The 17,555-nt window shown below is 48.3% G+C and overlaps 1 protein-coding gene across 1 annotated transcript in view; it reads left to right on the forward strand.

Moving 5' to 3' along the window:
- LOC144767653 (B-cell receptor CD22-like) overlaps positions 1–17,555 on the forward strand; it is a 324,333-nt gene that overhangs the window by 205,422 nt on the left and 101,356 nt on the right. Inside the window, exon 7 of the mRNA XM_078651050.1 lies at positions 15,789–16,055. Within this exon, the coding sequence (XP_078507176.1) occupies positions 15,789–16,055 (267 nt within the window). The remainder of the gene's footprint in view (positions 1–15,788; positions 16,056–17,555) is intronic.

Below are 17,555 nucleotides of genomic sequence, written 5' to 3' on the forward strand. Positions count from 1 at the left end.
CTCTGGCGCTTGTTGAGTATGGAGAGAATGGCAGACATCTTTCTAGATGATTTTAAAAACTTTGAATTTCGCTGGGGCCCTCTGGTTCGGTTTCTTTCCTCCGGGCAGCAATCTGCGGTGTGCCCACCCAATGTTCGATATTACAACAAAATTGCAGAAAAAGCTCCAGCGCATCCAAAACGCATCAGCGAGACTCATATTAGACATCCCGCGCCAAGAGCACATCACCGGTCACTTAAAAAACCTCCACTGGCTTCCCGTCAACAAAAGAATTACTTTCCGCCTTCTTACGACGCACACAAGGCCCTTTATAATCTAGGACCCGAATGCCTCAACACCCGACTGTCCTTCTACTATCCCACCCGCCAACTAAGATCATCCAATCAAGCCCTCGCCGCAGTCCCGCGCACCCGAAAAACCACCATGGGTGGTAGATCCTTCTCCTTCCTGGCTGCCAAGACCTGGAACTCACTCCCCACCCACCTCCGCCTTACTCAGAATCACATCTCCTTCAGAAAAGAACTGAAAACATGGCTATTCGATAAAAAGTAAACCCCTCCCTCCAGCGCCTTGAGACCCTCTGGGTGAGTAGTGCGCTTTACAAATGCATGAACTTGAACTTGAACTTATATCTCCATTTGTTCCAACTGTGATTGATGCTTTCTCCAGACGGGATTTTATCCATAGGAACGCTACCACCACTGGGGGGGGGGGTAGTTTGGGGGCTTAGGGGGAGGGGGGGGTATTCTTTTCACATTATGGTTTCTGGCGATCCTTAACTTTACTGAGATGACTTTATGTTGTCATGGGGGCAGGACAGACCAGGTCTTATGGGACCCTTGCTCAGAAATGTTCCACGTTTTCATGGGCCTTAAACCCTGCGGTTTGCCTGATCGACGATGGGCCCATGCCAGGATCCGGGGATTCTTTGGTGTCCCGGCCGCCACGGGCCTTACTCTCCATTACCCCCAGAGTTCCTGGTCTATACATTGTTCAGATTTCTCATCTGCCCCCTGCGTGGGAAGCTGTGCGGGATTGTCGCATGTTTTTCTGAGTTCCTAAAAAATGCTAATAAACACACCTTTGACAAAAAAAATATACAATCAACCGCACGTTGCGCCACCTGCGACGGAAACCAACCAAGATCATAAACCTAGTACCACTACGACAGCAGAAAACTCAGCGGAAGCCAGTAATATGGGCGGCCAAGAGAGACTCTGAGGACTCTTTATGGGCAAAATTGCATGCCGATATTAAGCAGAAAGACAGTGCAATGTTTTGGGAGACAATAAACAAACTTATTTCCCCGACACACGAGGGACTGTCATCTAACATATCTGAGGAGGAATGGGTGACCTACATTCAAAAACATTTCCATCAAGAAAAAAACCTCAGCGTCCACAGGAACTGTGTCGGAGACAAACTTGAGGACTACCACTATCGTGTACTGACCCAGCGAGGGAAGTACAACAGCATCGGAGGGAAACATCCATTACCATGCGGGCATTGCATCGCAATGCCTTTACATTGAGGGTATTACAAAGCAAGTCATTACAACGACTTGCGCTGGATGGCGCTCTAACCTAAGGAATAGTATGATTTACTATTCCAACGCCTTCCCTACTGTATGTAGACTGGTGTTGGAATAGTAACTCATACTATTCCTAAGTCCAGCGCCCTCCAGCGCAATGCGTTGTAACAACTAGCGTTGTAAAAACAGTGATGTAACGTACCGCGATCATATTGATTGAGTTGTAATGTCACATATTCAGCACTGGAGGGAACGAAGGGTAATTGCTGGGAGTTACACACCCAAGTGACTACCTCAAAGCAATTAAATCCCATATAAAGAAGGGAAGAAGAGAAGGGGCACTGGGTCCGCCTGTGCTCTTTAACCGATTCCGTGTGGCGCCGATTCCCCCCCTGTGCTGGACATTCCCGAACAGGGTGCGGTCGTGACAGAACCGTTCCGTCATCAGCACAGCTCAACCGTGACTGATGACGGAATGGTTCCGTCACAAGCATCGAAGGGAATAAACAAAACACAGATCATTGGGCAAAAGCACTCAGCCCTCTTTTCATTGAAATAAGGCAGACAGGCCTTCTCCCACAATCCTGGCGGGCTTGGATAATCTTTCCAATTTTTAAGTCAGGAGACAGGACTATGCACAAAAAGTACTGCCTAGTTGCTCTTCTGGACATCGAGGCAACCTTTTTTGCAGCTACACTTCTGGACGAATTACAACAATGGGCCGAAGACAACTTGATAATTCCTCTGAATCAGACTAGATTCTCCAAATCAGTTGGAACGGTAACAAATATAACATTTATGTTTCTGCTCGTTGACAATGATGAGAATACACACATGCCATTATACTTGTGCTTCGTTGACCAAAGAGCTGCCTTTGATCATGTAAACCACGATGAACTATGGATAAAACTGGCTAACTGGGGCATACCCCAGGCATTGCTCAATCTGCTAATCAATCTGTACACTGAGACCTGGATTCAAGTAAAACTGGCGGATGGGTCAACCCTTTCAAGACGGATACCAACAACAAAAGTACTCAAGCAAGTCTGTGTGGTGCCCCGACTCTATTTAACGTGTTCCTTGCAGAACTTATCCTGCTATTAAATGCTAGCAACTCACACTCTCCAAGGTTAGGGAACCTAGCGGTACCATGTCTACTCTATGCAGATGACTTAGTTCTAGTAAAAAAACGGTTGGTTTACAGCATCTTCTTAATACCATATTCGAATACTCCGAGGCAAACAACATGAATATCAACTTGGAGAAAACCAAAACCATGACAATCAAAAAGAGCTCTAAGAAAACATCGGTCTGGTTCTGGGGTCACACCCGCATAGACTTAGCAACAGAATATAAATATTTTGGCGTGATCATCGATAAAGGCTGGCGTTTCACAGCCCAAAGAGACTCAATCAAGAGGAAGGGAATAGCACTGGTAGTCTCGATAAGAAATCTTAACTCTAAGTTGAGCGGCCCCTCACTTACTCCACTAGCCGAAGTAATACGGGCAAAACTCCAACCCACAATAGCTTATGGAAGTGAGGCACAGAGGGTCAGGGACTTCAAGCTCCTAGATGGTATGGTTGCAAAAGCATACAGAATAATCTTTGACTTACCAAAAAGAGTTTCTCCAGCACAGATGAGGCTCGAGTTCTGTGTCCAGAAACAGACCCTTGCAAGACATGGCGCGATAGCCATCTTTTGGGACAAAATACAGAAATCAAAACCAGGAAATCTCAAATGGTGCTTGTGGTTAGAAGACACTTGCCTGGATGACTGTGAGCACCTACTCCACCCCTGCTGGATAACTAGCCCTGGGGTTTGCTTGATCTACTAAAATCCAATTCCTAAAGTGCCTACTTGACCTGCTACCATGCACACAGCACTTTCCACACTGGCTGAAAAGCCAATTTGACACCACCTGTCGCTTGTGTGGCACAGCGCAGGAAGACATGCTGCACCTTATCTGCCTTTGTAAAGAACTGACACAAGAACGAAAACAGCTTGTAAAACCACTTTTTAATCCTAGAGACTTCCACACATGGGGACAAGCGGTGGTGTGCTTTGCACCCGAGGACACGCAACTGAACTGGTGCCTGTAAAGTTTTTGAGGCAAGTGGAGAAGAAAATGCCACAGTAGCGACAGGCACATCTTAGCACTAACATCGGGCAGAGCAATATTACTGCCTAAACGTAAAAAGGTTCAAAGCTGCTAAATTGATGAATTAATGACTACAAGGGACGCCTTGTTACCGGATTTTGACTGCTGGGAAACTCTCTTTGCTGCCTGACACAGAAGGATCTTTGAGGAATCATCCCACCACTTGCCGGACCCGCTGCGCGGGTCCTGCTGCGCCCGAGGACCCTGTGAGGCGCTGGGAGGGGCACTGTGCATCTTGGGGCACCCTTGTGAATTGGCAGGGCTGCGAGCAGCCTAGCAGGGACTCCATTGCCCAGGAGTCCCTGCGTTCTACACCTGTGGCCGCTCTCCCTGCCGGCCACGCCCCCTGATTAACGCAGAAAAGTGCTTCGCTGTCTCCACCCTGTGGGACGCCTTGTTACCGGATTTTGACTGCGGGGAAACTCTCTTTGCTGCCTGACACAGAAGGATCTTTGAGGAATCATCCCACCACTTGCCGGACCCGCTGTGCGGGTCCCGCTGCGCCCGAGGACCCTGTGAGGCGCTGGGAGGGGCACTGTGCATCTTGGGGCACCCTTGTGAATCGGCAGGGCTGCGAGCAGCCTAGCAGGGACTCCATTGCCCAGGAGTCCCTGCGTTCTACACCTGTGGCCGCTCTCCCTGCCGGCCACGCCCCCTGATTAACGCAGAAAAGTGCTTCGCTGTCTCCACCCTGTGGGACGCCTTGTTACCGGATTTTGACTGCTGGGAAACTCTCTTTGCTGCCTGACACAGAAGGATCTTTGAGGAATCATCCCACCACTTGCTGGACCCGCTGCGCGGGTCCCGCTGCGCCCGAGGACCCTGTGAGGCGCTGGGAGGGGCACTGTGCATCTTGGGGCACCCTTGTGAATCGGCAGGGCTGCGAGCAGCCTAGCAGGGACTCCATTGCCCAGGAGTCCCTGCGTTCTACACCTGTGGCCGCTCTCCCTGCCGGCCACGCCCCCTGATTAACGCAGAAAAGTGCTTCGCTGTCTCCACCCTGTGGGACGCCTTGTTACCGGATTTTGACTGCTGGGAAACTCTCTTTGCTGCCTGACACAGAAGGATCTTTGAGGAATCATCCCACCACTTGCCGGACCCGCTGCGCGGGTCCCGCTGCGCCCGAGGACCCTGTGAGGCGCTGGGAGGGGCACTGTGCATCTTGGGGCACCCTTGTGAATCGGCAGGGCTGCGAGCAGCCTAGCAGGGACTCCATTGCCCAGGAGTCCCTGCGTTCTACACCTGTGGCCGCTCTCCCTGCCGGCCACGCCCCCTGATTAACGCAGAAAAGTGCTTCGCTGTCTCCACCCTGTGGGACGCCTTGTTACCGGATTTTGACTGCTGGGAAACTCTCTTTGCTGCCTGACACAGAAGGATCTTTGAGGAATCATCCCACAACTTGCCGGACCCGCTGCGCGGGTCCCGCTGCGCCCGAGGCCCCTGTGAGGCGCTGGGAGGGGCACTGTGCATCTTGGGGCACCCTTGTGAATCGGCAGGGCTGCGAGCAGCCTAGCAGGGACTCCATTGCCCAGGAGTCCCTGCGTTCTACACCTGTGGCCGCTCTGCCTGCCGGCCACGCCCCCTGATTAACGCAGAAAAGTGCTTCGCTGTCTCCACCCTGTGGGACGCCTTGTTACCGGATCTTGACTGCTGGGAAACTCTCTTTGCTGCCTGACACAGAAGGATCTTTGAGGAATCATCCCACCACTTGCCGGACCCGCTGCGCGGGTCCCGCTGCGCCCGAGGACCCTGTGAGGCGCTGGGAGGGGCACTGTGCATCTTGGGGCACCCTTGTGAATCAGCAGGGCTGCGAGCAGCCTAGCAGGGACTCCATTGCCCAGGAGTCCCTGCGTTCTACACCTGTGTTCGCTCTCCCTGCCGGCCACGCCCCATGCTCTGTCCAGGCCCTATAATACTGGGCGGAGTATCCGCTGCGCGGAAGCGCGCGGGAGCAACCGGGGCGAAGACCGGGCAAAGAGCGGGCCGTTTGAGGCCGTTCGAGGACTAAGAGGTCTGGGCTGGGCCACTCCCCTTGATTGTAGTTGACTAATGCGATAAATTTCACTTGTGTCACATTATTTTGTTAAATATTCATTATGTGTACACGGGGTAGTCGCAGCAAAACTGCTAAGGGCCTTAATAAATCCAATGGGACCCTAGATGATTTCCTCACAAAGACCAATTTGGCCATTGATGTGGAAATCAGTAAGATGCAACATAGGGTTTCCCTAGAATTAGAAGCTGCGCGAAAACTCTCCCTTAACTTAGTTTCCTCCAAGAAATCATCTTTAGGTAGCTTTGCCTTAGCTTTAACCCCGGAGCGTACATCAGGTCCCCGCCCCTTGCTAACATCGGCAGACATCCATCACCCCCCATCCACATCGCTACCCGAGCCTACCTTGAAACTAACATTACCTCCTCTTAAGCCCATGGCGGAGCTGGTACCGCCGATCTTTATGGCCGGTATAAGCTCCCCCTTTAAAATTGCTCTGTCCAAAACTGCGGCAAATGATAAAAAAGTTGCTATACAAAAGAAGAAATGCCACGTTAGATCTACTTATGCTCGCAAAAAAGCAAAAATTGCGAGATCTCAGTTTTTTAATAGTAGACGACCTTTGGGCATATTCGGGGCAGGGGAAAAAATAGCCAAAACCAACACTGCTTTATTGGGTAATGAGACCGCCTATGATTTAAGCTGTGTCGCGTTTGATCCCCCGGTGGTAACTCTCCCAGATATGAGCAAGGAAGGGTCATTAGAGAGTGGGTTGAGTGTGGTGGAGGGAGATAAGAGGGGGGATGAGGAATTCCTTAAAACTGTCTGGGACACACTAAAACAGTTACTCACCCCCCTGGAACTTAGACTTTCTCGAATGGAAAACCACTTGTTAGAAATGGATAGGACTATAGTTACATTGGCTAGCTTTAGTCTTAAACAAATGGAAGCTAGGTTTTCCCAGGGTGAGGGTCCTACCCTTCAGGTACAGGAGTCAGAACCTCCGGTTCCTACACTCCCAAGACTTAAACCTATACCAAAACCCCGTACCAAAGTCGGTGATACCGCTGCTACCACCTCAAAACCTATTATCCCCAGCGCTTGTCCCCCACAGAATATAGCACCATCTAAATCCAGGCCACAAGCTTGTCCCCACCAGAATGTAGCTCCGCCTAAACCCAGGCCACAAGCTGTCGTACACCAGTCTAATCAATTGGCAAATAAGAAAATATCAACTTATGAATCTAACCGTCCAAACTTTCGTGGTGGGTATATTGACCTACCACCCGAGGCTAGTTCTTATGTCATAGTTCTAGCTGGTGTACCTACTCTCGACCCCCAAATTAAAGAGAATGATCGGTCCCTAAAAAATAAGGTCATACATTGGCTTAACATAAATAGACAGCTCCCCAATCACCAAAGAAGTCGGGCACTAATGGTGCGCAGAGTACCATGGGTTGGGCCCACGCGCAAATCTATTGCTGGCGATTGTATAGTGGTGTCATTCGCTGACCCCCAAACAGCACAGCATCTCTGTTCATGGGCCCCTTGTGAAGAAGACCCCTCTGTTGTTGTTAGACCCCTCACCTTTTTCTATCCTCCTCGTCAACAGTTTGATATGGAGGGGCCTTGGTCAACAGTCCAAAAATCAAGACAGAGGGGAAGTAGGAATGGTCGGCAAAACCAAAATACATGGTGACAAGGGGTTCCCACTACTAATATGTTTGGTTGTCTGGATGAGGTCGACTGACTCGGGGGGGTTTATGCCTCTATACAGTCAGTGGAACCAATTTCGACTGCTCAGAACACTTTGCCAGTATCCTGTGTGGATTGTTCTATACCACAATTAGGCTCAAAAACAACACTGGACCATGTTTTTACTCCTACTTCGATCGAGTCATGGGTTCAGGGACAATTAGAGCCCATTATCATCAGTAGCCCGGTTAATGCAATCAAGGTGGCCTCATGGAATATAGCAGGATTGAGGGGTCGCCTGGATAACGACGACTGGGTAGATTTCATTACTACACATGATATCGTCGTCTTCCAGGAAACTTGGTCAATCGATCCCCTGTTTAAGGTGGGCTTCCTAAATTATTACAAACCAGCCACACAGGGCCCCAGGGGTAGGGCTTCGGGAGGTCTCACAATATGGATTAGAAGCTCCCTGGGCTTCAGCATTAAGGAAATTCTGGTGGAGAATGCTGACCTCCTTTGTATTTCCCTGAGTAAGGACAACTGTAAGGATATTGTTTTAATTAACATCTATGCCCGAGGTTGTCAGGGTGGGAGGAAGCAACCCATTCTTAATGACCTGGAACATCTCCTGAATGAGTATAAAACTGATCATCTTGTCTTAGTAGCTGGTGATCTGAACTGCTCATTCGAACCCATCCTGAGTTTGGCTGAGGATGTGGGGATTGATGAAGATACCGTCTGGAATATCCCCCCGTTAGCTATAACTAAGGGTGTTAGGGGAACGGAGGCTGCCCTCCACTGGCTGGGGCTCTGCCTGGAATGGGGGCTACGGGCAGTGAATGGCCGTTGTCCGTCTGATAAGGAAGGGAAACCAACCTTTGACAATGGGATTAGTGCAAGTCGCATTGACTATATATTGGTCAATATAGAATCTTGGACACACGTGATTGATATGTCAATAGAGACCAGGCCAGAGAGTGATCATAATCCTCTCTCCCTGGGGCTCAGGATTCCTGGATTAGGTGTCCCCCAAGCAGAAACAGCTTGTATAACTTCAGACCTAGTCTTGTGTGACAGTAGAAGACGGGTTAAATGGTCAAGGGTCATAGCTGACTCAGGGCTTATCTGTCAAATAGAGGAGCTGGTCCTAGATACAAGAAATAGGATGACTGCATTATCTCCCAATAGCGGGGTAGAGTCCATTACTGTTGACCTTCACGAGCAATGTTTTACGGCTCTTAAAAAACTTCTCACTAGGCCATCTAAAAATCTGAAAGCTAATCCACACTAAATTGATGGTATAATAAAGATGGTATAATAAAACCTGCAGAGAAGCCTACAGCAAATTAATAGCAGCTGTTAAAACCAGAATAACCCCTGACATCAGGAAAGCCAGGCAGTTTTATAAACACACCCTTTGGGATGCTAAGAGGGACTGGGACGATTCGTACTGGCTAGATCTTCTCAAAACCTGTGAGTCGTCTAACCAAGTTAAATTCTGGGAGATAGTTAGATGGGGTAGGGATTCGGATTCTCAAACGCCTGTAAACCATGTCTCAGTTACGGATTGGGTGGAATTTTTTTCCACCCAATTTAAAGATACAAATATCGAACAGCTGGCAATCGAGCCCATAGTGGGGATAACATCAACACCGTATGGGGATAGGCTTACTTTCAGCACCTCAGACACTGTACACGCCCTTGGCTTTATTCAGTCTGGTAAGGCCCCGGGTTTGGACGCCATACCAGCGGACCTTTTTAAATTGAACCTTGATCTGTGGGTTCCATATATTACAACTCTAGCAAACTCTATCGCAGCAGGGGCAAGGGTACCACAATCCTGGAAAGGTGCTGAGATACTTCCAGTTTATAAGAAAGGGGATCGGTCATCACCGAAAAACTACCGCCCCATTAGCCTGATCGACACTATTCAAAAAGTTGTATCAAAAATGGCCCTGATAAGAATACAGGGGTGGATTGAGCAGAATAACATACTCTCCCCCATGCAGGCAGGGTTTAGATCAGGCACCAGCACCCTAGATCAGGTGTTCCGACTCACCATGCTGTATTGGAAGGTGGTCTTCTTGGGCGGTGGGGTCATCTATGCCGCCTTTGTTGATCTTAGGTCGGCTTTCGACCTGGTCTCTAGGGCAAAATTATGGGAAGCCCTCAGACTTATGGGTCTTCCACCAGAACTCTTAGAGCTAGTCAGACGCCTACATGAGGACAATTTTGCCCGGGTAAGATGGGGGAAACAGGGCCAGGTGACCAACAGCTTCCCAGTTCGACGAGGGGTCCGGCAGGGCTGCGTGTTGGCCCCTACCCTGTTTCTCCTGTTTATCAATCAGGTGGTTGCATTCTTTAGTGACACGCAAACAGATGCACCTACCTTGGGGGGCTTAAAATATCCCATGTTAATATTTGCCAACGACACCCTGCTCCTTTCTAAAACCCGGAGCGGGTTACAGGCAGCCCTGAATAGATTTGCTGACTTTTGTGTAAATAATGACCTACAGATCAATGTCGATAAAACCAAATTCATGGTTTTTAACAAAAACAAACCAATTAAAAGTTCGGTTACATTAAATGGTGCCCCAATTGAACAGGTCAAGGTCATGACCTATTTGGGCGTGACTCTTGATCATCAATTTACTTGGAGCCCCCAGTTGGAGGTTTTAAAACTTAAATTTGTTCGCCTTACAGGATGTCTATTGCAGGAACAAAAAAAAACCTTGACCAAACGCATTATACCAGCGGTTAAAATTTATGAGGCCAAGGTCAATGCTGCTACCCTGTATGGAGCGGATATATGGGGTTATAAAGATTTGTCAGCACTAACCACAGCACAGAATAGGTTCTTGCGGAACCTGGTGGGGCTTCCACAATCATCACCAATAAAACCACTGCTTTTAGATCTAGGCTGTAGACCCCTGAATGAGATGGCGCAGTATCGTCTCGCAGCTCTCTGGCGTCGCCTTTGGACGACCCCAGAGCTTAGTCTTTTCGCTCATGAACTAGGCGAGGTTAAATTGTTGTGGGGTGCCCACAAAATCCCATGGCTCCGGGAAGTTAAACATATTTTGTATTCAATGGGCCTCCGCGAGTTATGGTTACATCCTGAATGCTCTAGGTTCCCATCCAAACAAGAATTTAAAGATCAGTTCTGGGCTGCAAAGAAATCTGCAATGGTCTCTCTTTCGTCAGGCAACAGCTTAACGGGACTTTTTTTAATACACAAGGTAACACCGTCCCTTGAGCTTTATTGGGACTTGATCTGCTAAACCCTAGACCGTAAGCTGTATCATCAGTTTCGGGTGGGTACTTTGCCGACCAACTCCTTTACTGCAAAGTGGGCGAAGAAAGCAAGTAATAAATGTTTTTTTTGTCCTGACCAGGTAGAAAGTGTTGGCCATTTGTTTTTCGCATGCCCAGCATATCGATCGCCCCGACTGAAATGGTTGAAACCTATTTGCAAAACCTTGAATTGTGGGGGGAATCGTGAAGCCCTGTTGAAAATGCGTGATATACGTATTGAAATATCTGTGATCTGTGTAGCCAAATTTTTGGGGTGGGCGTGGCTGATTCGTACAAAGAAATTGAAAACCCTTTTAAATTAATTATTACGAAATAACTGTATTTCGATTGTGACACATTTTTTTTGTATTATTGGGGGCTATTTGAAGATGTTTTTTAATGTTATATTATGCATGCTGTCTTTTATGAATTTTATTCGAAAAAAAGACATAATGAAATGAAATGACAACATCTTGCATTTGAAAATTAAATGATAGATTAACTGATTTGAACTGATTTGTACGAAACCCTTTTTACTTGTCTCTTAAAATTGCAATTTATAATGATTTATTTTTACGATATATTCTGTAGCAATGGTTTTAAGTAACTACGCTCGGTGAATTTGGGTGACGCCATTACTGTTGTGCCATCACGTACCTTACAAGTTCTAGCCCACAAGCAACCCCCACCTGAACCACAACGCCTGCGTGAATCGGAAGGGCCACCCCCCAAAGCATGCATTAACCCCTTACCCTGTACAAATCTACCCCCAGAAGTGGTCCCATATGTAATTATAATCACGGAGGTCCCCCAGTTGAAACCAGACTACACAGAGGCCTATGATGAACTCAAAAATAAAACAATGTTCTGGCTGAACAAGAACAGGCTTCTAATAGGGAATGATCAGGGGGAAATTGTGTTTGTCCGTAGGGTGAGCTAGTTGGGGAACAGGCCAAAGGATGCCAATGGCGACTGTGTGGTGGTTAACTTTAGGAACCCCCGCGTAGTCGATCCAATACTAAGCTGGGGACCGGATAATCAACCAAGCACTATCAGATCCTTGCCCCTGAGCTTTTGAACCCTGTGTTCGGGCCTAGCCCATGGATGGCGATGTAGAAGTGTTAGTTCCTCGGGTGGGAAGAGTTTCTCCCGTCCAATGACATATGCCCCCATAGAAACCAGGGATTTCTTAGCCTTAGGAATAGATTCACCCCTTTTATGTCTTTAGATGAACAGGATTGACTGGAGAGCAAAAGAACCTCTATTGGGAATAGACTCTGTGAAAAGGGTTGCCCCCCAATATCTCCCAGACTACATTGTTACCTGACTATCCTGCAATGTATGTACCTACTAGCAATGTGACGAACTCCCCAGGTGGGACTCCTACGGACCACTTAAGAAGCCCTCTACCCCAGGAAACGCGCTTGGACGATCGACTAGATTAGCAGAGAGGGAAGAAGCTTCAGGGATTGTGTATCCCCCCCGCACCCTCAAAGAGCAAGGAAGACTTTTACCTTGCCCGAGCTTAATGAGGACACTATTGATGTAAGGAGAGGGGATAATAATCTTGCTACACCAGACCCCATAGAGTCACAAATGCAGGAGGGGATAAGACTAGTATCCTGGAATATAGCTGGGTTATCAGCAAGATTTGACAACCAGGAATGGTTGAAGTATATAACCAGGTTTCAGGTAATCTGTTTACAGGAAACCTGGGCGATAGATTGTAGCCCCTTTCATCTAGCGGGGTATAAGTGTTTCTCTGTGCCTGCACAGAAGGTATCCTCTGGGCGAGCCATGGGAGTACTTTCTATATATGTAGACCTTCAGTTGGAGGGAGTTTGGACCAACCTAAATTGGCCCACAAATAACTTGCAGGCCCTTGGGTTCCATACAAATGGGTTAATATGATCTTGACCAATGTGTATAACGCAGGAGTAGTCAAGGGGAGGGGACCCACAATAAGTGAACTAGATAATCGATTAAGTGTGGAGATATCCTCGAGGAAGGGAGCAGTGGCACCGGTGGTGGTCCTAGCAGGCGACTTTAATTGCCACCTGTGCCCAAACCTGATTCCTGTTACTGAGGATTGGTCCCGTTTCAGTTTGGAGCATGGCCCGCATTTCCAACAGGGGATAGATCTAGACAGGCTCCTGAAAAGCCACACCTTAGCACACACTATTGACCTTGTGGCTACAGGAAGCGGAGGGGAGGTCAACCCAACTTTCAAGGGCAGAGGGTGTCGCTCCGTTATAGATTACGTGCTGGTGTCCAGCCTATTTAAGGGCTGGATTAGAGGGGCAGAGATCAAATGGAGTATATTCAGCGATCACAACCCCCTAGTACTGGCGATAGAAGATCTGTCTCCCAGAAGTGTTAGGAGAGGTGTAGGGGTAACCAGTATGGAGAGAGTAATCAACCAGGGGAGGCGACTTAGATGGATAAAAGTTGACGGGCATGCTTTTTACAAATCGCTAATGGAGATAGGGAATGAAATGATTGGGGTGTGCCTTGATCATTCGGCAGAGGGACCCGCCATTGTCAAAGCATTTGAGGAAGTGGCGCATGTAATAGATGGTTTCTTAAAGACCAACAAGCAAGGGAGAGTAAACACCACCCCCAGATGGTTTGACAGCGACTGTTCCCGGGCACAGAAAGAACTAAAATCTAGCCTGAAAACTGTGCCCATGGATAAATCTCGCATTTCGCAGTGCAGGATCACGTAAAAAAAGGCGATCAAGTGTAGGAAATACTCCCTTCAATCTCAAGCCTGGGAAGATTTAAGGGCTGCCGCAGACAGAAGGGACCTAACGGAGTTTTGGAAAATAATTAATAACCCATGTTTTCAGGATTCCAATGCCCCAGACATTAGCACAACCATCTTGCTAGAACAACGGTATGATCACTTTAAAAACCTGTATAACCATACCATGGGGGTTAGTAAGGATGACGGGAAGGGACCCCGGTGGGTTACCACGATTGAATTCTCTTTAGGGGAAGTGGTAGTGGGTATCCAGGGCTTAACGAAAAATAAAGCGCCAGGGCCAGATGGTATCCCACCAGACCTCTACTTGAGTAACGTGGATCTGTGGGCCCCAATCCTTACTAGAGTGTTAAACGCAGCGGTCGCAACTGGCCTCCCGCGTTCATGGTCATCAGCAACAATAGTTCCCATCTTCAAAAAAGGGAACAGGGACAACCCCTAGTGCTACCGCCCCATATCTTTGACCGATGTGACGGCCAAAGTATTGGGCCGAGTGGTACCCAACCATCTTATGGACTGGGCTGACGAACACCAAATTATCACAGACACTCAGTACGGGTTCAGGATGGGGAGATCAACAACGGATCAGTGCCTGAACCTCTACCTATTGGTTGCAAAATACACCATAGCTAGGAACGAGGCAGTTAACCTGGGGTTTATGGACCTCACTGCAGCTTTCGACCATGTCAACAGAGAGAAGCTGTGGGCCCTGATGTCCAGATTGGGGGTTGACGAGGGCCTGGTTAATATCTTGAGATCATTGCACTGCAGTACCACTGCCAAAGTGCGTTTTAATCTGGAAGGGTGCACCACAGCACCTTTTGCATGCAACAGTGGGGTCAGATAGGGATGTGTCCTGGCCCCGTTTTTGTTCTCTTTATAATTTAATAATCTAGACCAGGCATTAGGCAAATTAAAAGTAGATTCCCCCCGAATAGGTTCTCGCCCGGTCCTTGTGTTGTTGTATGCAGATGATGCTGTCCTCCTAGCCCGCACCCCCAAGGGACTGCAGTGCCTGATTGACGGGTTTGTTAGTTTTATGGACACCTTAGACCTGTCGGCAAACCTGACCAAGTCCTTTGTTATGTTAGCGGGAACTAAACCTTGTAAGAAGTTCTCATACAAAATAGGCACATACAATTTAGGACAGGTACAGACCTTCCCTTACCTTGGCTTGTTATTTGATGGACTTTTAAATTTTAAACTTTTAATTGAGGAGCGGTGTTCCAAATTAGTAGCCTCGACTGGCGCGATCATGAACTATGGACGCAGGCTGGGCCGGTGGTCGCCAGAACATGTTATGAATTTGTACAGCTAAATCTGTTGTTCTAAAGTGGTATATGGGTCCGAAGTTTGGGGCTTCGCTAGCACTAAGCAAATACAGACAGAGGAGAATAAATACTTCAGAAAAATTACTCCAGCTTACATCATTCACAAAGAACTAGGAAGAGTATACATTGAGGACCTGATAAAGGTCAGACCCCTTATGGCCTGGCTAAAGATCTGGTCAAATACCGAGGCAGACCTGAGCAGACAGATTATCATAGACTGTACAGAAAGGGACAAAGGAATGAGTATCCCGTGGCTAAAATATGTTAAGTCCACACTTGAGGGAATTGGTTGCAAGAATCTTTTTTCCAACCCAACGGAAATCATCCCCCAGGATATTAAGAGAGTTAAAAAAATCTTTATGGATCTGGTAGCCTCACATAGAGCGGCCGAGGAAAAAAGTAAAACCTCTGTCTGTGCCCATAGAGTGGTGAAAACTGCAGAAGGAATGGAACCTTATCTTGAGCTCATGTATAATGCCCAGGATTGATTTTTATTTACCCGTTTTAGGCTCAACCTTTTACATCATTTACTGGCTGATCCACCAGGTTTTACTTCAACAGTTGAGCAGAAGGGTCCCTGCGGCTGCGACAATAGGTCTCCGCAGGATACCCTTAATTTTATATTGTTATGTCCATTTTATGCTCTACCTAGGCGTAGTTGTTTAGTAGGAATTTTAAAACAGGCAAAGTTTGAACATGCCAAGGTTGCCTTATTATTCTTGCAAACGGCTGATGATCCTCATACACTGTTTTGTATCATGAATTTTATTAAGATTGCCTGAAGGCTAAGGAATTCAAGAGGGCTGTGCTGAATAAACTTCTCGGTCAACTGTCTCCAACCCCGTGTAACGAATTGTATTTTACCAATTTTAACTATGTAAAATGTATTTTTATGGTATTTTTTAAGTACCGAATAAAGGTTTATTGAAATTGAAGTAACTACGCTAATAAAATAAACTTGAAACTTCATCGGATGAACGGGTATGTACCTATAACTCCTTTACCCTCACTTTTAGATGCTCCAAGGAGAGTGGGCGTGGCCATCCAAGCTCCAGACAAGGCCTGGATTAAGGAAGGAGACGCGGTGCAGCTCTACTGCACCTACAACAGCAGCAATCCTGAGGTCTATGCGGTCACGTGGTATCGAAATAAACAGAAGATATCAGCGACAGAGGATCAGGTGTTCCAGAGTATTGCAGCAGAGGAGTCAGGAGAATATGCCTGCGAGGTCCAAAACAAGGCAGGGATGTCCCGTTCTCAAGAAGTCCTGATTGATGTGAAATGTGAGTATATACTATTAAAAATAACATTTATAATGAATAGCGTCATGGAGAACTATACTCCTGTGTGTATGTGGTGAAATGTAATGAATGAATGTGTTTACAATACCCGCTGCTAAAATCTGTAAATTTGCAATTTAGATGTAAATATAATGTATAGAACTACTAAAATTGTGGCAATAGTAAAATAGTCATGGACCAGTATCAGTTATACAAACAAGGCACACATCACTCATCGGTCCTGTTGTCAGTGAATGATAAAGGAAAGGGCTAGGTAAGTGACTCCTCTGAGAAGTAGAACTTGAGGGCTATCCCACCTTTCTCGTCCTGGGAAGCAGGGGCAGGTGAGAGGGCAGAGAGCTACAGTATAGAGCACTCCGAGGCTCTGGCTTAGACTGCTCAGCGATGAGGAACATGTCTGAGCCCTCCCAACACTCACATCAACAGTTTACCCTCCCGCCCTCCCCCGTCACAGGAGCACAGATGGCTCAGTATTGGATGTATCCACCAACTAATGCTATGGATGCTTATGGGGAGGACTGACCACACCTGAGGGAAGCCTGAGAGACACGGTTGTAATTGTCCTGCCAGTTGAATATGTTAGTAAATTACTGCTCAGACCATGTCAACAGGACGAGTCGTGATAGGGGGGGTGGCAGTACCCTGGAAACTGGACTCATGTTGGTCCATATGCGTCAGTGAGACGGGGCCCTAGAGATGGGTGATTGTGAAGGTCCTGGAGGGTGAAGAGGAATGCCTCACACGAGGAGTTTGAATGATTAGCAGTGAGGAGAAGCTCTTCAGCACTAGAGTTTCATCCTCAGGAGCCCCCCTTCCATACCCAGAATCTCCCCTGCCATACCCAGGTGCGCCCCTGCTATTCCCAGGATCTCCCCTGCCATACCCAGGTGCGCCCCTGCTATTCCCAGGAGCCACCCTTCCATACCCAGTAGCGCCCCTGCCATACCCAGGATCTCCCCTTCCATACCCAGGAGCGCCCCTGCCACACCCGGGAGTGTCCCTGCCATACCCAGGAGCGACCCTTCGATACCCAGGAGCGCCCCTGCCATACCCAGGAGCGACCCTTCGATACCCAGGAGCGCCCCTGCCATACCCAGGAGCGACCCTTCGATACCCAGGAGCGCCCCTGCCATACCCAGGAGCGCCCCTTCCATACCCAGGAGCGCCCCTTCCATACCCAGGAGTGTCCCTGCCATACCCAGGAGCGCCCCTTCCATACCCAGGAGTGTCCCTGCCATACCCAGGATCTCCCCTTCCATACCCAGGAGCGCCCCTGCCATACCCAGGAGTGTCCCTGCCATACCCAGGAGCGCCCCTTCCATACCCAGGAGTGTCCCTGCCATACCCAGGAGCGCCCCTTCCATACCCAGGAGCGCCCCTGCCATACCCGGGAGTGTCCCTGCCATACCCAGGAGCGACCCTTCGATACCCAGGAGCGCCCCTGCCATACCCAGGAGCGACCCTTCGATACCCAGGAGCGCC

This window comes from Lissotriton helveticus, chromosome 7 (assembly GCF_964261635.1).
Source record: "Lissotriton helveticus chromosome 7, aLisHel1.1, whole genome shotgun sequence".
NCBI classification, from domain to species: Eukaryota; Metazoa; Chordata; class Amphibia; order Caudata; family Salamandridae; genus Lissotriton; species Lissotriton helveticus.